The sequence below is a fragment of the Anolis sagrei genome, chromosome 4, assembly GCF_037176765.1.
Source record: "Anolis sagrei isolate rAnoSag1 chromosome 4, rAnoSag1.mat, whole genome shotgun sequence".
NCBI classification, from domain to species: domain Eukaryota; kingdom Metazoa; phylum Chordata; class Lepidosauria; order Squamata; family Dactyloidae; genus Anolis; species Anolis sagrei.
In genome coordinates this window covers 58,117,327-58,141,554 of record NC_090024.1, presented here as the reverse complement: position 1 = coordinate 58,141,554, position 24,228 = coordinate 58,117,327, and the positions used below count along the sequence as shown (strand labels likewise).

The 24,228-nt window shown below is 38.4% G+C and overlaps 1 protein-coding gene across 6 annotated transcripts in view; it reads right to left on the bottom strand.

The window, feature by feature from the left end:
• Positions 1-13,538: 13,538 nt before the first annotated feature.
• The window catches only part of KCTD1 (potassium channel tetramerization domain containing 1), a 112,136-nt gene continuing 101,446 nt past the window's right edge, over positions 13,539-24,228 (bottom strand). For all 6 annotated transcript variants that reach the window (XM_060775199.2, XM_060775200.2, XM_060775201.2 and 3 more), the window contains exons 4-5: positions 18,834-19,139; positions 13,539-17,099 (exon numbers count right to left, since the gene is read on the bottom strand). In XM_060775199.2, the coding sequence (XP_060631182.1) occupies positions 16,941-17,099; positions 18,834-19,139 (465 nt within the window). In that variant the 3' untranslated portion in view covers positions 13,539-16,940. The remainder of the gene's footprint in view (positions 17,100-18,833; positions 19,140-24,228) is intronic.

Here is a 24,228-nt window from a genome sequence, read left to right as displayed (position 1 = left end):
ATTATAACTTCCGGGATTCTCTGGAATAGGAACACGGTAAAGTGAAATCATAATGCTGTCGTCCTGTAATGTGAAATGGCCCTGTGGAACCACTAATAGTCACAGTATTCATTCCTAGACTACATGGAAAAATAGTCCATGTAGTCTAGGAAAGAATGCTACGGGAACAAGGCCATACAGCCCAGAGCCTCACAGCAACCCAGTCCACTAAGGGAGATTTCCGTATACTACGACCTTCTTTTAAAGTAATGCGTACACCTTCAAATTACTTATTGATTTATTGTGACCCCATGAATATCATAGGGTTTTCTTAGGCACAGTGATTTGTTCAGTTCATTCCCCTGAAATAGAGTCTATAGCTTCTAGTATTCATTGATGGTTTCCCATCTAAGTTCCTTGAGCTGACCCTTCTTAGCTTCAAGATCAGAAGGGATTTGGCATCTTTAAGGAAATCAAGAAACAATCAGAGGTGGTTTGCCATTGCCTTCCTCAGAGTGTAACCTTAAGCAGCTGATATTCCCTGCTTAGCTTCTAAAATTGGTGTATTTAGGCAAAACCTAATCTTTTGTGGATTTTTTCCCCTTAGAATGCCAGGGGTTACATACCACTTCAGAATTTTATTTCTTTTTCCTTTTGAATTACTAAATAGCAACTTTTCTTCAGGGACTCTATCACATTACATTGCTCCTGCAATATAGCCCATAGAATCCTGGAATTTGCAATTTAGGGAAGGACATTGAAAACACTCAACCAGAGGGCTCACGGGCCTCACTAAACTACAAATGGATAATAATAATAATAATAATAATAATAATAATAATAATAAAAATAAAAACAACAACTTTATTTTTATATTCCACCTCCATCTCACCGAAGGAACTTAGGGTGGTTTACAAAGGGACAAGCCCAAAGATTACAAATAAAACAGACACAGTAAAAACAATCAATAACAGCAAATAATAAAAACATTAACATCAATTAACATCATAAAAACAAGCCCTATGAGGAGCAACTTAAAGAATTGGGCATGTTTAGCCTGCAGAAGAGAAGGCTGAGAGGAGAAATGATAGCAATGTATAAATATTTGAGGGGAAGTCATAAGGAGGAGGGAGCAAGCTTGTTTTCTGTTGCCCTGGAGACTAAGACGCGGAACAATGGCTTCAAACTAAAGGAAGAAGATTCCACCTGAATATTAGGAAGAACTTCCTGACAGTGAGAGCTATTCAGAAGTGGAAATCTCTGCCCTGAGTGTGGTGGAAGCTTCTTCTTTGGAGGCTTTTAAACAGAGGCTGGATGGCTATCTGTCAGAAGTGCTTTGAATGCGACTTTCCTGCTTCTTGGAAAGGGGTTGGACTAGACAGCCCACAAGCTCTCATCCAACTCTATGATTTTATGATGCACTTATATGTTACCTCATTTCTGGTAATGACATTTCAAAAGCAAAGTAACAACTTGGAACAGCAAGTTCCTTTTTGGATAGGGGGTAATAATGAGAGATATTGTCTAGTTACTTCTAAAAGTCATTTTCAAATGGGATGTCTAGGCAGTTTGTCAGGATTTTTCAAACTTTATGTAATTCTAAAACAATTCTCAAGACCCATTGCAACAGGAGTGGGTGAAGGTGGAAAGAGACTAGCCACAGTATATTGATGGCAAACCATAATTTCTCAGATTCAGACAAAAACCTTCTCCAATTTGGTACTATTCAGATCTGTTAGGACTAGAAAGTCCTGCATTCAGACAGCAATCAGATTGTGGGTTTTTTAATACCTAGAAACTGCCTGGTTGGGGAACATCACTCACAAGTGCAAGACTGAAGGAACTAGCATGTAGCGAAAAATTGGATGGTACATGACAGAATATTTGCTCCTTCAGCAGGCACATAAAAATGCTCAGTCCTCTGGATATGGCTAGTCTAATCACTCACAAAAATAGGAAATCCAAACTAATCATTCTTGAATCTGATGACAAGAACAGCTTAATGTTTGGGTTTGGAAGGTGAAAGAAGGCAGGTATCATTGTTTATTTATTTATGATATTTCTACCCCATTTTTCTCGAACCCAAAGGTGACTCAAAGTGGCTTAAAACCAGGCAGCCATTCGATGCCTTAACAATATACAATTAAAACCACATTTAAAACAGAATTATAAAATTCATTAAGACCTTTAAAAATATATAAAACCAATACCTTCACTGTTAGCCTCGTTGTCCAAAGTCATTGTCTGAGCCTTTCCAATATTCAATTAGAAACATTCAATTGTGCTCCAAAGTTATGGGAAACTCCATGTGCAGACTTCTCAGGTTTGGTCCAGACTCAGTCTGGACCAAACCTGGGAAGTCTGCACATGGGGTTTCCTCCCCAGCCTAACAAACATGTGACCTCATGGTGAAGTGACTCAAACCATCCAGTGAAGATGCTCTGGGAAGAGTCGTGATCAGGAATATGCACAACTCTACCAGGCATTCATAATTAACAGCACAATTATATGGATATTTCTGCAGACACTCATGGGAGGAAGCAGTGGTGTAATGATGTCAGGTTTGAGTTACATGGATGATGCCAGGGCTTGAGTTACATGGATACCGCAATCTCCCTGTGAACTCACTGTTCCTTTTGAACTGAGGTGTAATCCTCACCAGGAACTGGAAAGGAAACAATAGATCCTAGCAACAACATATATATGAGCTATCCCTGTTTTAATCCTGGGTATTAGGGCAGTAGCAGCAGAAGCAACAGCATTGACTTGGCCTTGACTAGGGATCTACTCCTGTTGAAGATTAGACTGATGCTCCTTTTAAAAAAATGCAGCTCTACACTGCTGCCTGTATTTTGGAGTAGTTCATATAGATACTGTCAGGCTGAGGGCCAGTTCACAAACACACACATACTATGTATATACAATGATCCCTGGATAAATTAGTGGGAGGCTCATAAAGATAAGCAGAAGCAAACAATTTTTTATATTCTGGTGTAGACGGTGTGGTAACAGTGGGGGAGAAATAACCACAGGCAGTGCACTAATAGGTGGACGATGCTTCCAGCAAAAATATCTGTCAAGAGAAGAAGCCGTCCCTTCTTATTCAGGTTCTGACACTGTCTGGAGTTAGCAAAAGAATAGGACTTCACTCTTACCCTCAGTTGCTGATCGAAAAACAAATCTATAGAGCATATTTACTTATTTATTTATTTCGTATATTTGTACCCCACCCTTCTCATCCCCGAGGAGGGACTCACAGCAGCCTCACAGCAAGCACCTTTCGGTCCCATCACAATTATAAAACATTCAACAGATTCATTAGAACAAGACATTAAATAAACAATGATTAAAACATGCCAGTTAAAATCACAGTCCAGGTCAGCTCATTATCGCTTTGGGTTGCTTATGTCTTCTTCTCACTTGCTGCTCTTAAATGTTCAAATGCTTGGTCCCTCAGGCAAGTCTTGAATTTCCTTCTAAAGGACAGAAGGAAGGTGGCCAGTCTGATGTCCCTGGGGAGAGAATTCCACAGACGGGGGGCCACTGCTGAGAAGGCCCTGTCCCTCGTCCTCACCAACCGCCTTTGTGATGGTGGTGGGATCGAGGGCAGGGCCTCTCCAGATGATCTTAAACTTTGTGATGGTTCATAACAGGAAATACGTTTGGACAGGTAGTCTGGGCCAGAACTGTTTAGGGCTTTTAAGGTTAAAACCAGCACTTTGAATTGTGCTCAGAAGCAGATTGGCAGCTAGTGGAGCTGGCACAACAGAGGAGTTGTGTGCTCCCTGTACACCGCTCTGGTGAGCAACCTGGCTGCTGACCTTTGGACTAGTTGAAGCTTCCAGGAAGTCTTCAAAGGCAGCCCCACGAAGAGTGGATTGCAGTAGTCTATTTGGGATGTAACAAGAGTAAAGGTCTCCTACCTACAACTTCTCCCATTCAACACCACACTGGATCTTGGATAAGAAAATTGTACAGTTAGTCTTCTGTATCCATGGCTTCAAGCAACTACAAAATGAAAAAGCTCCACAAAAAGAAAACCTTGCTATGTGCTGAGCACTACATTGTTGTGCAGTCATACCCTTCTGTAGCTGTCCACCATTTCACAGATCTTTGTACTCTCTTCAGCACTCATTTGAGATTTTCACCATAATAGACACCATTTGACTATGCCATTGTATATGATGAGACTTGAGTATCAATAGATTTTGGTATCTTGGAACCAAATGCCAGTGGATACCAAAAATCGAATGCAATCCTATATACAGCAGAAGACATAGGTTTTTAATTTTTTTCTGAGAAAGGTGATGTACTCTCAAGGGCACACAAAGGACCTAGCTGATGGAACATTGTGAAATACTGACCATCAAACAAATCTTAAGTCTATTGACATTTTGACATTTAAAAAAAAAAAGGAAACAAGCTTTTGACAAGCAGGAGATTCAAGCAACAGGAAGAGTAAATAGATCACAATCAAATTAAAGAACTAAACAAAATCAGAAATTTTGACTACAATATGGACTTTAAATTATATGCCTCCAGGTACTGAGTTGTGCTTTCTGTTAGAACAGAAACAAAAGAGGACGAAGGTATCTATTTGTTTAGGATGATTAACAAAACAATTGCTCAGATTTTGAGTAAATTTTAACTGGATTTTCATCAGGCCTCCTTTCAACATAAAGGCTGTTCAGCATTTCTGACATTCTTCTCAAATCATTTGCCTCAAACTGCCAGATTTAGGTAATTTATTTTTAAGATTAAACTGTTGCCCTACATAGCTGCAGTTTTGCGGTTCTCATTTAAAAACAAAAATAGCTGTAATGTCAGAGGAATACATACACTGGCCATTTCCATAGCATCACAGAGGACACTTGTGAGGTTGGGTCTCCATCTCTGAGGACAGATCTCCCCTCCCCACCTTGGAGAAATCAAACTGAACAAACCCTATAGCCCCTGGGGATGCCCTTCTACGTTCTAAAGGAATGTAGCCAAAGAAACCAACTGTAGATAATTTCATTATTCGAAAACAGTGACTGCAATTCACTGGCCTGTGACAATAGCAAGATTTTAAATAGCTGACATTTAGTAAGGGCCATGCTAATCCACTGGGGAAAAAATTGATAGAAATGGTCTTGCAAATAAAGACTAATCAAGATGGTGATGGTGGCACCATGAGTTTCTTATAAACAGTCAAAAATGGGTGTGATTCTTCCCATATTGCTCTCAGGCAGTGTTTCTCAACCTAATGCTGCAACCCCTTAACACAGTTACTCATGTTGTGGTGACCCCCAGCTGTAATTTTTTTTGTTGTAACTTCATTTTGCTGCTGTTATGAATCATAATGTAAATATCTCATATGCAAGATGTATTTTCATTCACTGGACCAAATTTGGCACAAATATCTAGTACACTCAAATTTGAATACTGATGGCGTTGAGGATTGATTTTATCATTTGGGAATTGCAGTTGCTGGGATTTATAGTTAACCTACAATCAAAGAGCATTCTGAACCCCACCAACAATAGAATTGGGCCAATCTTCCCATACAGAACCCACATGACCAACAGAAAACTCTGTGTTTTCGAATGGTCTTTGGCGATCCCTCTGACACCCCTGTGCCCTCCCCCCCGGGGTCCTGAACTCCCTCCAATGATGGAATTGAACCAAACTTGGCACACAGAACTTCCATGACCAACAGAAAATACTGGAAGGGCTTAGTGGGCATTGGCCTTGAATTTTAGAGTTGAAATTCAACTACATCCAGAGAGCACTGTGGACTCAAACAATGATGAATCTGGACCAAACTTGGCACAAATACTCAATATGCCCAAATGTGAACACTGGAGTTTGGGGAAAATAGACCTTGATATTTGGGAGTTGTAGTTGCTGGGATTTACAGTTCACCTACAATCAAAGAGCATTCTGAACCCCACCAACAATAGAATTGGGCCAATCTTCCCATACAGAACCCACATGACCAACAGAAAACTCTGTGTTTTCGAATGGTCTTTGGCGATCCCTCTGACACCCCTGTGCCCTCCCCCCCGGGGTCCTGACCCCCAGATTGAGAACCATTGCCCTAATAATTGCTTTCTGCCATTAGCAATAGTAGTTTGCTCCTGCATGTTTTTTTCTAGACACTGAGGCATTTCTCTGACATGTTTATTGTACATTTATTTATCCTGGTTTTTGAAACCATAAACACAAAAGAGCTTGGGGAAAATATTTTTGGATTAAAACTTTCAGAATCCCACAGCCAGGATAATAGTTAGGCTACTTGGGAATTCTGTGAGTTTTGTTCCAAAACGTAAATTGTACAATTGCGCAACATGTGCTGATGGAACATCCCTGCTTTTATCAGATGAATCAATAATCACCCAGATCCATGAGATATATTGAGCCCATTCCACCCAACATCGCATGGAATAGATTTCACTTGAATATTTTTGTATGTACTGCTGCAAAAATGCAGAGTCCACTGCTCATCCAGTAAGTTGCTTCAGGCAAACTCATGGCAGTTTGCCTGAACAGGAAAAATATATGCTTGGAGTCTTGAGTCACAAGCGGCCTCAATGTCCTGAAGAAAATGCTTTGTTTTTCTAGCTGAAAGTGTGTCAAGCAGCACAGCCAGAATGATATCCTCTTATTTCTAACCCTCCCACTCCTATTTACCTTAGGACAAAATTATACTCTTCCAATTACAGGGGCAGTTCAAATCGATAGAAAGGTGGGAGAAAACAGATCATTTTTCTTATGGAACTAACTGTTTTCATTAATTTTTCATTAGTCTTGCTTCGGTTTCGCTATCCATCACTAGCTGAGCTGCTATGCAGTAGATTACATTTTAGTTATCTTCCATGCTTCCAGGATTTAGTAGATATTGCTTGATAACGCTGCAAGCATTGTGGCTTTAACTTTTAATGATCAATAATATACCAGGGGAAGGTATTATTTTGTGTGTGTAGAGGTAGTTGTCATAGGCTGAACCAAAATCCTTTGCTCTTTAAATATCCTTTTTTTAAAAAAATGTTGAACATGTAAACTACTACTCCATTAGAACACAAGTATTATTTAACAAAAACCTGAAAAATAAAAGCAAGGGCATGCTTATAGAACCTGGTAACTCTGTCTCCACTCTCTTATTCATAAAACAGAAATTAAAGTGGATTTACTTGGAAATCATCCACATTACAGAGTTACAGCAGTTTGACATTGTTTTAACTGCCATTTATTTGTTTGTTTGTTGTTTCAAACATTTATATCCCATCCTTCTCAACCCCTGAGGGGGGACTCAGGGCGGCTTACAACTGGCTACCATTAGATGCCAACAAACAGACAATCCTGCGACAGACAGTGAACACTAAAGAAAACATCAAGATTATAAAAATACATTAAAATATTGACCATTATACATATTAAAATGCAACCAAGCCCAAGTCCCCAAATCCAAATCATAATCCAGAGTTCCAGCCCAAGGTCTATTCATTGACAGATCTCATAAGTCATTGCAGTTGCTGCTTGGTCAGCTGTCTGAATGCTTGGTCCCAAAGCCAAGATTTGAACTTTTTTTTTTCCTGGGATTTTTTTCCTGGGATTTTTAGTTTGCTGTGGCACCAAAACTCTCTGACAGAAAACAGCAAATCTCTCACAAAACTGCAAACTCCAGGATTCCAGAGCATTTAGACATAGCACTTAATGTAGTGTCAAACTGCTATAATTCTGCAAAGTGGATATAGCCCAGCCTGTGTCATAAGAAGACCTGTATCAGTGATGCTCAACATTTGGTCTTCCAAATATATTTTTTCTTCAAAAGCCAAAACCAATGTAGGCAAAGACCAGGAATGGTCAGGATTTGTAGGTGTCAGCACCTCAAAATCTGAAGAATCAAAGTTAAAGGACCACTTATCTGTACTACAGGAATAATACTTCTCTTATTTGAGAACTCATGTAACCTTAAGCATCTTATATCACTGTTGGACTGATTTCAAAAGCCTCTGTGAGCCAGACCTTTTCATTCCTACTCAGTAGGAAGAGGCAAGAAAATGGGTCAGACAGAAAGATTGCAGGGAAAGAAGTGCATCTGTTTTTTTTTTAGTTCTACCTGCTATCAGGATGTGACCATTAAAAGATGAGCCATCATAGCAATACAGCCCTATACAGCTCAGGCCCAGTTTACCTGTTCGAATGTAGCTCTCTCAATGAACCATCAAGGATCTTAAGATCATCCAGGGAGGCCCTGCTCTCGATCCCACTGCCATCACAGTCACATTTGGTGGGTATGAGAGACAAGGCCTTCTCTGTGGTGGCCCCTCGGCCACCACAGAGATCTGCCCCATCCCTCCTGACCTTCTGGAAGAAGCTCAAATCCTGGCTGTGAGATCAAGCGTTTGCAGAATAGACTGATTTACTGGTGAAGATAAGATTTTAGTGGACTGCAATAGAACTGATTTGGATGACAATTTGAACCGACAAACTGTTTTAATGTTTATTTATAACTGTTTTTAATGTATGCTAATTGTATTTAATGTTATGTTATTATATTCTGTTGACATCAAATAGTTGCCTGTTGGAAGCCGTCCTGAGTCTCTCTTCGGAGGTCAAGAAGGACGGGGTATAAATGCTCTAAACAAATAAATAAATAAGAGAGAGAAAAGATATTTCCCACTACCCAGTGAGCAGGGTGGGAGTAAGGTAGATATCCAGATATTGCTGCCAGAGAGACTTAGCTAGCACAGTCAATGGTGAGAAATCCCAATTATAGGAGTTGCAGTTCAACATCTGAAGAATCACATGATTCTCGACTTTTGACTTGGAACAACCTGTATCTTCTGATAAATGCTAAGCCACACCTATTAAAATGCATATTTTCAGAAATTTGTGATGCATGAATCTAAATTGTATTTATGATAATTATAAAGGAAACACCTTTATTTTATGATTTCTTGATATAAAGGTAAGAATCAACAGGGCCACCTGTTTTGAAATACCATGAAAAGATAAGAGAGAACATATAGAAGCAAATGCAATGTTAATTTATGTTCACCTGTGGCACTATTACAACACCGCTTTAAACTTCTGAATAGATCATAACACTTCATGTATTTTGCAACATTTTAAAACTATGTTGTGAAAGCAACTAAACCAGAGAAAGCAGCAAGAGTGCTGGGCAGATTTTTGTTTTAGTTCATGCATTGCTATTTTTATATCAGTAATCTTTGGACAGATATCTGGATTTCAATTTTGGCATCATATTCATTCTGTTTAAGTTTTGCTTATCAGCTTTACAGGGATGTAGCCATCCTACTTTAGTAATGGTTTATGCAACCCTTTGAACATGTAAAGTCCCAGTCTGTAGAGCCATTGTGGTTTTTTTTTTTTTTGAGACATGTTAAGGAATCTGGAGATCATCCAAGGAGAATTCACAATATTTCTTCAGCAGTTGTGGGGATGCTGCAGCTGATTTGTGGGAAAGTAAGAATTCCACCAAATGCGAATTCTTATATTATGTCCATTCTAAACCATGGAAACAACAGTGTAGGAATCTTGCTAATCGACAAAGCTCAAAATTTAAAGGAATGCAAAACTGGAGTAGATGCACCATTAAATCATTTAGGGTCAAGTTGGACTTTAAACAAAAGGCAGAACATGTCATGTGTTAAGGAGGACAACTGGCATCTTCTGTCTGCAACTAACAGGCTGCTCGTACAGCAATAAGAGGAAGTTATGCTTCATATTGCATCCATTTTTCTTTGGAAAACTATTCTTCATTAACAATTATTATTATTATTATTATTATTATTATTATTTAGGGTTTTTATATCCTGTCCTTTCTCAACCTCCGCAGAGGGACTCAGGATGGCTAACGAAGTGGCACCTCATGGTGCCCACATCAAAACATAAATATACAATTAATAGCAATATAATAATAACAACAATATAAAACAGTATAAACAGTATAAAACCGTATAAACAATATGAAAACAATATGAAAACATACAACAAATAGTCAGTGGTCACCGATTTAAATCATTATCCAAGGGCAGTCCATCAGTTCTAAATAAGTCAACACGTCAGTAGGTCAGCCTATTCTCTAAAGGCCTGATCCCATAGCCAGGATATTACTTGTTTCCGGAAGGTCAAGAGGGATGCAGGAGATCTAATTTCACTCGGGAGGGAGTTCAATAGCCGGGAGGCCACCACAGAAAAGACCCTGTCCCTTGTTCCCGCCAGACGTGATTGTGACAATGGGGGGGACAATGAGCAGGGTCTCCTCAGATGATCCTATGGCCCCAGACGGATCGTAGTGGGAGATACATTTGGATAAGTAAACTGGGCTTTATAGGCCGAAGCCAGCACTTTGAATTGTGCTCAGAAGCTGATAGGCAGCCAGTGGAGCTGGTGTAACAAGGCCTTGTGCGCTCCCTGTACCCAGCCCCAGTGAGAAGCCTGGCTGCCGAACATTGGACTAGTTGAAGCTTCCGAGAAGTCTTCAGAGGCAACCCCACATAGAGTGGATTGCAGTAGTCTATTCGGATTGTAACAAGAGCATGGACCACTCTGGCCAAGTCAGGCTTCCCAAGGTACGGGTGCAGCTGGTGCACAAGTTTTAACTGTGCAAAAGCTCTCCCTGCCACCGCCGAGACCTGGGGTTCCAGGCTCAGCGATGAGTCCAGGATCACTCTCAAGTTGCGAACCTGCGCCTTCAGGGGGAATGTAACCCCGTATCTTTCTTTGTACTACAAAATAGCTCAACTGCCATCAGCCCCAACTAAGACAGCAGAAACAGATGTTATACAGAGTTCTCTTTCTCTGCTTCAAGGTTCTGCCCAGGATAGCCACTTTAGAACACTCTATATACTCATGTATAAGTCTAAAAATGTAGTCAAAATTGACAACATAAACCTGGCAAAATTGACAACATTGACCCTATCCATGGGTCAACATAAATATTCTTATAAAAAAGAAACCATCTATTTCTCTGAATACTGGGTGATACGAGTAAAATGGTGGAGGCAGTCTGGCTTAGCTGGCTCCTGGTCATTCTGGTGCTTCCTCTACTCTATGGAATAGTCCCCGACTTATGTGCTTGCAGACAAGAGAGGACTTACTATTTGTTCTAATAACGCCATATTTTTCATCTTAACAAGTCCCCCAAATAAAAAAAAGAATGCAATATTTATCACACACGTTCCAAATCCTCTGAGATTTCTCTGACCAGCATACTGAGTAGATAGTCCATCTTTTAAGAGGTAATAAAATTTCTAATAAGACACTAATTTTTGCACTTTCCCCTGAAGTGATGGTGGCAAAGAATAATAGATCACATCACTTCACTTCACTCCATAAAATTTCAGGAAACATATGGCAGACCGACACGCTATACAGATCAGACCAAAACTAGTAGCAATGCCCTTACTACAGTGTCTGATTCAATTCATCCCCTCCCTTGGTTTGCCATCACAATTTTCCTGTCAGGATCATTTAGGACCCACAAAATCATAATTTTAATGATGTCAGCACATGGGAAGTTGACTTTTAGCACAGCTGGGAAATTTTGGGAAGCATAATCTAGATAAGTACCTTTCCAGAGCTCTGGAAAATAAATAGATTAGGATATAAAATTTTAACAAGGGGCCATTTTCAGAAGCAGCCTCAGGTCCTTTCTAATGTCTAGTTCCATACTAAATTATAGAGTGTATTAAAGATGATGTCTAATACTCCTTTAATTTTAGATTCCTGATTATAGACTTGTTGTGATAAAGCAGATTTAAATGATGCAGAATGAATTAAACCCAGAAGGGACAAAAACTCCGACATAGTCCAATATTGCTTTCTCTTTCACACACATCCACTCCCCATATTTATATCCAGATACACAAGTCATCTTCTTCAGAAGTACAGTCATTTCTCACAATACTGTTGTGCAAACTATTGTTTGTGATTATAGTTGAAACCAGTAAGTAATACACATACATTTTCCAGAAAAATTAAAATGATTTACATGCAATTAAAACAGCTTCTCTCTTTAAAAGAAAAAAAACTTTCAGCTAGCAACTTTCCCCACTCATCATGGTATTTGTGTTTCAAATACAAGCCTGAGAAAGTCTTAGAAGCAGCTTCAGCCTCAGACACAGAACATCTGATTCAACATCTCCAGTTTATTTTTCCGAGGCCCCAGTAACCAGATCAGTGAAAAAACAGCCAAAGATAACAGAAAACCTTAATGCAAAGTATTGATCTTAGTTCTGGTGATCCTTCCAGTCCCTCAAGAAATAATAAACCACTCACATTGAAGTCTGAGAAATTCAACTGCCCTGAGGGGCTTGAAGGTTTCTTGGATTCGTTTCCACTGTAAATAAACCTCCGGCATCAAGAATGCCTGCATTCAAATACTAGTTGTCCAATAGAAATAATTCATAATATAAAATTCTCCAGGACAGGAATGACAAAATAAAGCAATTGGTTTTGGTTTCTAAATGATTAAAGAAAAGAACGGTGGTCAATATCATTGCAATTGTTGGGTTCCCTCTCCCTTGCCTCATTCCTCAATTTTGCATTTTATGCATTTTCTCGTTTTGGCAAGTAAGTCATTAAACTAATACACACATATTGAAATGGAAATTACATACACAGGTGTACTTTTAGGAAAATGTGCTTCTAACTATTCAGTGTCAGCTTGCAAGTTTGGAGACAGACTGTGGCATTGGAAAAGCAATAAAAAAATTGTCTCGAAAAGGTGTAGTGTGAGCTGCTATCCATTGTTACAGTCTCATTCCCATAGATGGAGCCCCTAGTGGTGCAATGGGTTAAACCCTTGTGTCAGCAGGACTGTTGACTGACAGGTCAGTGGTTCAAATCCAGGGAGAGTGGGTTGAGCTCCCTCTGTCAGCTCAAGCTCCCCATGTGGGGACATGAGAGAAACCACCCTCAAGGATGGTAAAGCATCAAAAAATCCTAGTGTCCCCTGGACAACGCCCTTGCAGATGGCCAATTCTCTCACACCAGTAGCGACTTGCAGTTTCTCAAGTTGCTCCTGACATGAATTTTTTTCCTCATAGACTCCCTCTCTTGACTTCATGCACAACACAAAACGAAGCCCCAAATTTGGGTAAAACAAAACAACTTCTTTTGGATCTTGTTGGCCAACATCCCAATGTGGACCAATGTACTTGCGCATAATTAAAACACATTATCCCAAGGTATAGAGAGATGCTTCTCATTTCATCAACACAATTCTTTGTTTCTTTCTAAAATTCTTCCTTGAGTATTTCAAGTGATTGATGCAACTGTCCTCCTAACACCAACCAAATTGAGCATCTTATTTGCCAGTTCCCCCAAACTTTTTCCAATCACATGCTATCATCCCAAAATTGGGTCAAAATTGAGCTCATTTTCTTGCCATTGTGTTTTCACTCTTACTCTAGTAACTTTGATGTGGAATGTGTGCACCACAGCTGTCAATAGCTATCAAATAAGAAATGATCTGGCTTCAGTGTTTAGGATAAAGCATGATCTGATGCTGTTTCTTGAGGAAATAATTAGAGCACACACCGAGAAACTAGAAAGAGGTATTTGTATTGGTAAAAATGCATTGATAACCGATATAAGCAACAATGCCTCAATATGCCTGTGGAAGCTAGTTTCATTTCCACCTCAAGCCACATTTTTTTTACATTGAGGAAGGTCATGTTGCATGGCATTTCCAGTATATGTTCCCAGCAGTCCCTTTCCTACCACTTAATCATGTTGACAGAGAACACCGTGTTTGGCAGTGGCTGTTCCTTTCCATTTTTCCATGCATTACAGCAAAATACAGCACCCACTGATGGCATAAAATGCAGATATATATATTTTAAAGTAGCTAAATTACAACTACAGTGCATTACAATATAATTAACCTGTAAAAAGAGAGTTGTTTGTCATCTGTTTTATTCTTATTCAATATATTTATTGCTTGTATCTATCAATCTGATTTCATAAATGACATTTAACAGACCATTAAAAGATTCTGCTTTCTTTGTATAGGGCTAATCAGTCACACCTAAAAGACTATGTTTTCTCTAGCCTTGCATCTGTTTTATCCAATCTACTACCCCAGATTTCCTGACTAAAGAATACAATGTCATTAACATTTTAGACCTCCATCATTTGTGATTCGATTCATAAAATAACATTCAGTGAAGTGTTTTCTGACTATTCAAAGATTTATATGGAATTACTTAGAAAGGGCTCCAGATCTTATTAAATGCAATACTAAAACCACAATTACATTAACCAGCAGCATTTATAAAAGGAAAGATAATCTTTGCAGCAATACCTGTGACTAGAGTCCTTTTATTAAATATCCCAGGCAGAGTTCAGAACCATGTATTAATCTGTAAGCTCCTACTTAAAGCATGGGATAGTTTTACAAGGATTGCTCCCCTTCAAATTCAGATTTTTGGAAATGTAAGTCTAGTGAACATAATGATCAGTGTTAAGTACAGATATGGTATTTTAACAGTACTTTTTTTTACATATTTGCAGATTTTTTTTCTATTGTTTGAGAATTTTTAAAAAAACAACGCAGCATTTCCAGAATTCTCACTCCTTCCATTTCACCTTAGTGCAAAACAAAACAAAACAAAAATGCACTTACATTTTCAAAATCCAAACTATTTGTTTGTATTAGAATCCCAATTATTGAACAATGCCCAAAATTCAGCAATACTGCATATTGCTAGTATCTTCATTTACAAATTTAAAACCATATTTACTCTATCTACCCTTTCAGCACATCTCTAGGTTAAAAGAATTATTGAGCATTTTATCCAAACACCAGCAGTTATTCAGATCTATCATTGATCAAGCATATATATGTCTTATAAGGCAGTGAGTAGAACTTTATTTTAAAAAAATGGTAATATTTTTGGAGATTAACAACATAATTGAGGGCCAACATAGGCAAGGATCTGTTGAACCTATTTTGAATGTCATATGACAACTTTACACTAGGGATCTTGGAAATTACTATGGTCTTACCTCACTCTGGTATAATAATGACCTGTTAGTAATGTGGGTTGTGATGTAGTGGTTTGAACATTGAACTTTGACTCTGGAGACCAGGGTTCGATTCCACACTTGGCCATGGAAACCCACTGGGTGATGCTGAATGGGTCAGATAACTTCACCTCCAGAAAACCCTGTGATAGATTCGCCTTAGGGTCACCATAAGTCACAAATGACTTGAAGGCACACCACAACAGACTGTGGTTATGTCTAGGCCTGAAGAAGATTTGGATCTAATATAATTTGACCCAACCATTTTGGCACTTCCATCATAAGATCTCAGGGCCCTTCCAGACAGGCCATATATCCCAAGATCTGATCCCAGTTTTTCTGTTTATCCCAGATTATCTGGCAGCATGGACTCATATAATCCAGTTTAAAGCAGAAAACCTGGGACCAGATCCTGGGATATAGAGCCTGTCTGGAAGGGCTCTAAGTCAGATCTTAGAGTGCTTTCCTATCAGATTTCTGAAAGCAGCTGATAGGAGAAAACTCTGTCCAAGGAAGAATATTTCTGCTTCTAGTAGGGATTTCTTCCTAACCCTAACCGCCTTACAGCTAGTCAGAATTGAGCTGTAAATTTAAGATTTCCCCTTGGATACAGAGTTAGTAGAATTTCAATTGCATACTATTATTCCATGTTTGAAGGACATGCCTTCCTCCTAAGATAACAATAACTTAGGTCAGGGCTGGGAAATATTTGTCCTTCTGAAAGTGAAGTCCAAAATGTATGGAGAGTGAAAGTTTCTCTGAATCTGAGTTATTTAAAAAGTATTTCACTAAGGGAAGGAAAAGAAAAATTGAGTGTAAATTTCAAGGGACTAATTTTATGGACATTAATAAAATTATATTGCGTAGCATTAAAATAGTTAAAGATAAGTGTACAGAATTGCATTTAACTGCTTTACCAAAAGAAACGGCCATGGCTGGCAGCAAGATCTTTTTTCAGAATGATCGCTTTTTCCAAACAGAATCAATTAAGGAGAGAAAGGGGCACCAAGAGGAGCATCCGAACCATTTTTGCACTAGGTACTAAAAATATAGTAATCACCTTTCCTTAGCTCCCTCATGCCTTCATATTTTTTTCTTTGCACACAGAATTCAACACCACATACATCCAATAAACATATCAAATGCATAATAAAACAAGGTAAAAGCTAATGTTAACCTTGACTTTTTTAAAAATTTATTTAACATTTTTGGGCGAGTCTTGGCTGGAGACTGGATGTTTTAACAGAATTTATTGTACTTCATATATTACCGTGTTCTTTGGGGGGAAACATATGAGAACACCAGACTCAAACCAAATCACATCTAACTAAGTAGTAACAAAATTCTGGCTCCTTTGTAAAATAAAAAAATGATAAAAAGGAAGACAAATCTTCACATCTGTCAGGTAGACAGAAGTACATGCCTTCCATACAAGCTACATTAAAAACTGCTGTCCATGACCTTTATGCAATGGATGGATATCTTCTGGAGTTGTGCCCAGTCACTTCTAAGACATATGTCTGCAAACATTATTCAGGGTGTATGCACTGAAAGTCATGTTGCCATTTGGCAATGGGAAATAAAAAAAGAATTGTGGGCCTCCCTCTAATGGCAATGGCTTCTGTATTGTTATATCAGGCCTAGCGAAGGCCTAGGACACTTAATGGCCATCACAGCACCAACCTCATCTACCATTGTTAGCATTTTTTCTTTTTGCATTTCTAACATTTCACATATACATATTTTACACCTTGAGGTTATTATTACTTTCCAAATGCCCCCATATGAATACAGGTGTGGTCTCTATATTTGATATAAATGTGTCTTTATTCAGCTTTTCGTTCCAGGGCTCTTTTGGTGTCCCATATGCACATGAAAGAAGTCCCTCTTTTTTGTTGCTGTTGCATAAGAAAAAATTGTCCTTAGTCCAGAGGCTCTTGCTTTATTCGAATGACAGAGGATGAACGAGATGTCCGTCTGAGTTCTCGCCTAAGTACATATTCACTGAACTGGGAAGAGTCCACGCCTCCACCACACGAGCCAACAATTTCAAACCCTCTTTGTTGCAACCTCTCAAGTACCTACAAAAGAGGACAAAGGAGAGATTGTGTAAGAAGAACAAGAGCAATTGTAATCAACTACTCATCAACTTATCTCAGTTTCAACATGATTAAAATGTGTATCTGAAATTTGTCTGTGCTACACATTAAACATAGCATTGTATAGCCATAATTCTTTTGCTCAGATAATCCTTGATGCCAACACAAAATAAGTGCCATTGGGTGATAATTACTTAACCTCATTTTTAACCAAATATTTTCACATTTCAGTAACAGCATATAACAGCAATTAAATTCTTCATTCTTGCTAAGCAATGTTTTCTCTTTAACCTGTGCTTATTTTCACTTACTTTCTATCTTATTATTTTTTCCAGAAATATATGAAAAGGTGACTCCCACTCCCCACATAATCACAAGTAGACTTCCATGACTAAGATTTTGGTTCAATTAATAGTGAAATCAGACCCAGCCTTGTTGCAGAATAAAAATGATGTCCAAGATTCTGAATCATATTTTTAGTTGAATAAATGTAGCTAGCTGTGACCTAAAAAGGTAACTCCTGAAACATACCTTAAGCTCAAGGAGCCACTCTGAGAGGTGGGGGGCCTGCAGCATAGTTGAGTGGCATGCTTCAGAATGATGTGGCCAGTTTCCTGGAGTTTAACATATATGTTGGGGGGGGGGTGCATTTATGATTGTGGCATTAGTGTCATAATCATAAATACAGAGCATTTACAGATCCTAGTGATACCAATCTGTAACTGCAATGTAGGATACCAATTAACATGTGCATAAAATTTAAATTCCATTAACTTGTCTTTGGATCTTTTCTGGGGAAAATTAGATGCTATAAAGGTGACCCAGCCAACTGTAGTCCTAAGGAAAAGTCTGATCTTTCCTGAAGGTGGAAATCTCAAAGAGTTGAGGACTACTATTGGCAGATTTTATTTACATAGCATTTAACAGTTTTCCAGATGTAGCAGTACAGATGCTTCTTGAAAAAGTCAATGTTCTCTGGATCTCCAAGTGAGTTACTTTACTGTTGCTAGTGGAGTTTAGCTTTTACTATTCTTTGTCTCAGTCCCCATGTGGCCAAGAAGAGATTGGCCTATGCCTGCCCTAAGATTCCTCCAGACCCAACTAAGTCACAAGAGAAACAACATGTGGTACTAAATATAGGACTGTGATTCCAACACTCTCACTTTTGTTTCTTCTCTTGTGTGATTTTTAACAGGTTTCCTAATTCTGTAGAACTTGAGTTCTACTTTTGATTCCACTCCATGCATTCTTTTTATGAATATAGAAGAAGCTTCTTTTGTTTTCCTTTATCAATTGCCACTGATTTCAAAAGCTTTACACTGACCTCCAATTGACCTAAGTTAAATAAAAGAGTGGAAAGAAGGGGGAATATATTTAGACAGTGATTTGGAAGCCATAAAAGTGGGAGGTCACCTTTTGTTCAGTAATATTACTTTGTCGTGAATACAGGAAATTCCATCATTTTATTCTGAACTGTAATATTGCCATTTAAAAATAGATAATTGTAACACTGCAGTCTGCCACAAGGACATTTGGGTGGTACTGATGTTGAGTTTTCAGATGTCTTGTTGGCAGCAAGACTAATCAATCAGCAACTTATTAAATTGATAAGGTATATGATACCTTTCGTATTTCAATAACTTGTTCCATAATTTTTTAAAAAAAAATGACACATGACTAGCATGCTCAGAAACAGACATACTTATTATTACTTACCTGAACTGAATTAAGATGACAATATCCATTTAAAGGAAATCTGATTACATGTGTCGAATCATGATTCCAACCTGCATTCACCGAATTGCACATCACATCACCAATTTCTGGGAAAACCTCTTCTATCAAGGACTTGTCACCGCTCAAAGTAATCCTCTCCCCGAGATCTGGAGCAACTCGCACAACCAGACATTCACAGGATTTGGAAAACCGGCCTGTCTCCCGATCCTGTTTCCACCTTTCCATTTCACCCAGCATGGGCTGAAGCTGAAAATACTTTGCTTCTTCATATAGCAAACTGTAGTCCTGAAAGAGATAATACTTTTCAATACAACAAAGCCTAAAACATAGTTGCAAAGTGGTTCACAGTTAAAAAGAAATAAAATCTTTCTTTTGGTGGACAGTTCTTATGTAAAATGAAATTACAGTCAAGAACCCCTGGGATTCGATTACTTACCTTTTTTTATCTACACTAGGCCACAGACTGTTTACCTTCTCCAATTAAGAAGAGTTTAGGACAAAGGTTGGAATCATGCAACCCTCCAGATATTGAACTGCAACTTCCAGTATTCCTCATGCTGACTAAAGTTTCTGAGACTTAATATTTGATAACAGTTAGAGTACTACATAATTCCTACTGGTTTAGGGGAAAACTGTAGTGTATGATCAATTCTACTCTGAACATCATGAATTCACACAACTTCCAACCAGCCCTCTTCCCAGATGTTGGATTGAGTACAGAGAATCAAAGGGTAAATTAATATTCAATGCAGATTAAATTCTACAACATGTAACTTAGGCCAGTAGGATAGAACTCTTATATACCAATGTTTATGGTTGCTTGTGAACATTTAAAGAGAGAAGCTTATAAATATTAGCGTTTGAAAGCATCTAAATAAAAATGTGTTGATTGCTAATAGCCAGCATTAATTTGTTAAAAATAAAAACGTTATGAGCCGATATTCCCTTTGATACGACAAACAGTTTAATGGATAGAAGGAACGTAAACAATTCATTTCAGAAAATGTGTAGGCATAACTCAACATGGCATTTTAAGTGTAATCATATGCATTTCTCTTCAGAAGTAAATCTTCCTGATTTCAGTGGGGTTATCTGCTATACTGTAGGTAAAACATTAGGAAATGCACATCCAAATATGATTGATGAAAGAGTTCAATTAGGCATTTTTGCTAGACTTTACTGGAATAAGACAGGGATAGTTTACATTGTTTGCTTATAAATTTCATTTTTCATGAGGGTGTATGTATGTGTGGAAGAAATGGATTACAACTCATATCAATTGGAAGAACATATTTGCTATGAACCTCATGAACCTGATCAGGGTAGCTTTAAAATAAATTATCAGAGGGGAGGGGGCACAGCAAGGATTGGGGGGGGGGGAGATAGCATAATGATAAGGAAGTACTCAAGAGTGGAAAGAAAAACAAAAATAAGGAATCAGTTGAGAGAATGCATGGGGCATGGATAATAAATAAGATGAACTTGGACATGAATGCAGGAAGGAAAAGATTTCATAGGCATCACTGAAATCTGGTAGGATGAATCCCATTATTGTTATGCAGCAATGAAAGGATACAACCCATTACAAAGCCAGACAGGAAAGCAGAAGAGAGTAGCATTATATGTCTAGGATGTATATACCTGTGAGGAAATTCACAGAAAACAAGTAGAGATCCTTAGGGTAAAAATTAAAAGGGGAAAAGAAAACAGTTATCACATTGTAGGCGTGTACTACAGTTATCCAGTAATATTCTATTTTGGAATGATGCCTAAACATTCAAAATGAGTGATAAAATAGTTACAGGAGACTTCCACTATCTTGATCTTTGTTAGAAGTCAGACTTTGTTAGAAGTCAAACTCTGGCAAGAATTATTTACTTGCCTTATAGAACTCCAGAAAGTGGAAGAGGCAACACTGTTTTGAATTAGATCTTAACCAGCAGAGATGAACTGGCCAACAGGGTGAAATAAGATTATCCTTGAGATTTGTTACACAGGAGAAGTCAAATATAATCAGACATTCATTCTGGACTTCAATAACTTAGCAACATACTCGGTGAGGTGTGGTGGTCAGAAATGCTCAAAGGGAAGGGAGTTCATGGTACACGGAGTTTCTTTGGGTAAAATATTAATGGTACAGTTGTAAGCAATTTCAACAAAGAAGGAAAGTGGGAGTTGTTTAAAGAAACTAGATGGCTGAAAGAAAAATATCTTAGCTGAGCTGATGGAAAGAAATGGAAGATGAATAGCCAGAACTTATAGGGAGAAAGACTGCAAAGTTAAAACTTAGAATAAGCTCAAGCTTGTGGGTGATGTCAAAAAATAATAAAAGGGGATTTTGAAAGGTTATATTTGGAGCAAGAGGAAGAAAAAGGAAATATGCCACTGTAGAGATTATAATAAAATGCTAATAGGGAACAGAGATTTTTGTCCCAGTCTACCCCCCAAAAAAGAAAGCGTACTCCAATTGTTAAAAATTGAACAAATGACAATGGGACTGCCATCCAAAATAGGCAGACAAGAAGTGAAGGAATACCTAGCTAATTGAAGTAAATTTAAATCTCCAGTTATAGCTGAATTAAAAGAATCTGTCAACAATCCATGAAAATTCTTGGAGAACAGAAAAGGATCCAACAGAACGAAGGAGTGTGAATGTTGTAAGTAGATGCATCATGTACTGTATGGGTATTTTTTGCATAGGTACAAGATATCTGCTTTTTGTGTGCTCTGAGTACAGTCTCTCCTTAATAAATCAAGTTAAAATGATAAAATTGTGCTCTTGGGTGGTTAGCAGACCAAATTTATATATTCCACTTGCCAGGATGAATTAAAAATTACTGGGATTTATGACCTACTTCTGTGATTTCATAGGAGGACATGCCTAATAATGAAACACCATCTCCAGCATAAAATTTGTGGGGGAAAGCCTTCCTTGTTGTTGTTTATTCATTCAGTTGCTTCCAAGTCTTCATGACCTCATAGACCAGCCTATGCCAGACCTCCCTGTTGGCTGTGGCCACCCCCAGGTCCTTCAAGGTCAAGCCAGTCACTTCAAGGATACCATCCATCCACCTTGCCCTTGGTCTGCACATCTTCCTTTTTCCTTTCATTTTCCCTAGCACCATTGTCTTCTCCAAGTTTTTCCTGGCTTCTCATTATGTGGCAAAAGTACTTCACCTTTGCCTCTAATATCCTTCCCTCCAGTGAGCAGTCAGGCTCAATTAAACTATTTATTTACCCTATTTATACCCTACCTTTCTCAACCCCAAAGGGGACTCAAGGTGGCTTACATATAGGCAACTATTCAATGCATTAAAACAACACACAACTTAAATGAACATTTAAATTAAAAATTAAAATAAATACATAATAAACATTTTAAAAATTACAATCGCTATTAAAATCACGCCATCCACAATCATAATTCATTGCACATCTTCCATATCTGTTATTGTACTACAACTATTCTTCGAAGGTTTGATCCCAAAACCATGGTTTCACTTTCCTTCTGAAGGTCAGGAGGGAAGGGGCTGATCTAATGTCACTGGGAAAGGGGGGTTCCATAGCCAAAGGATCACCACTGAGAAGGCCCTGTCTCTGGTCCCCACCAGTCACTTCTGCAAAGGAGGTGGGACCAAGAGCAGGGCCTCCCCAGACAATCTTAATCTCCGAGATGGTTCATAGAGGAGATATGTTCGGATAGGTAAGATGGCCAGAACCGTTTAGGGCTTTGAAGACTAAAGCCAGCTCTTTGAATTGAAATGGGGCTTGGCCCCATGTAAACCATTCCGAATCCCCATCGGGGAGATGGTGGCGAGGTAGAAATAAAGATGATGATGATGATGATTATTATTATTGAATTGTGCTCAGTAGCAGACTGGCAGCCAGTGGAGTTGATGTAGCAGGAAGGATGTCCTCTCTCTATACGCTGCTCCAGTGAGCAGACTGAATGCTGCCCATTGGGCCAGTTGAAGCTTCCGAACTGTCTTCAAAGGCAACCCCACGTAGAGCCTGAAAGTTGTGTTCAGATGAGATTAACTGATCTATATTTATAGACCTATTAACACATCACTTTACCTAAGCAGGTGATAAGTGGGTTTCCCAAGCTAAAGTGGTGAGAAAGTTTCTGCCTTGCGTTTTTGGTCTTCATGGCTATTGGGGTAAATTGGCTACTAGTAATTATTTATTGCTCTATTAAAAAAATAGATTGGTTTTTCACTGACATTTAACTTTTCAGTAGTTTAATCATATTATTTATTTGTTTTTTTAACAACGCTTTTCTTCTGTAACTGTTTTAATATTTGTAATCTGCTTTATGCCTCAAGGCTGGGTTGATAGTAGCATTCCAATTCTTATTGAGCCAATCTAAGGCCTTTTGGTCAGTCTAGATATATCTATCACTATTTTTTTGGCATGCACTGATATAATGGAAATATAACTTTTCTGGAAAGTAAAGGATGGCACGCCTAAAACTTCAATTACCTGATATTTTTCCACAGGATAATTTATGGTTTTCATTAAACAAAGCATTCAGGTTCAGAATTGGCCAAACAGAGATAGATCCCATTGAAAATGGCATAAAGGGATGAAAATTCAAAAGCGCCCCCAAAGCACTTTTGTGAAATATACAGTCCCCAAAGTGGCAGTATCTTGCTCTATAGATCTTTACGAAGATGAAAATCTATCAGGAACAACATCCTCCATCAAGATTCTGACCCACAGTAAAGAACTGGGTAGCTTCAATATCTTTATATATCAAAATGGAAACGACACACCATAAATCAAAGGTTTGATTTCATTCCTATTTTACCTGCACTGAAAATAAGCCTAAATTGTGTATTACAAGGCTAACATTTAAAAAATCATTTTAAATGACTGACCTACCTCCAGGAAAGAAAACCATTAGGGGCACTGGAGAAACAGATGCGGAATCTCAAGCGGACATATGTGCTAATAAGGCTATTTTTAAACACTAAGTGCCATTCAGAGTAGTGTGCCCTAAGAATGCTTGCGAAGGGCAAGTTGGTACTACAAGGTTTTATAAAGACTGCAGTTTAGCTCTGTGGCTTGAGTTGAAGCACATTTCATCAGTCACACACATTTTGATTTTCCTACTGAGTAGATAAGTAGGGCCAGATGTTTCAAATAACCCGAGGCTGGATTTTTAAGAGTGCTCACATAAAAAAAAAAAAAACCTTTTTGAAAATATGGCCCTTAAGCAACAGGGATAAAACAATTACACAATATCTTGAAATTCTTCACCTTTGTTCATGGTTCCTTCCCCATCCCACCTGAATGCAAATAAATCCCATCTGTTAGGGCACATCATATTAAGGTTTGGATTAATAGGGGATATGAAAAGATTAATTCTGAT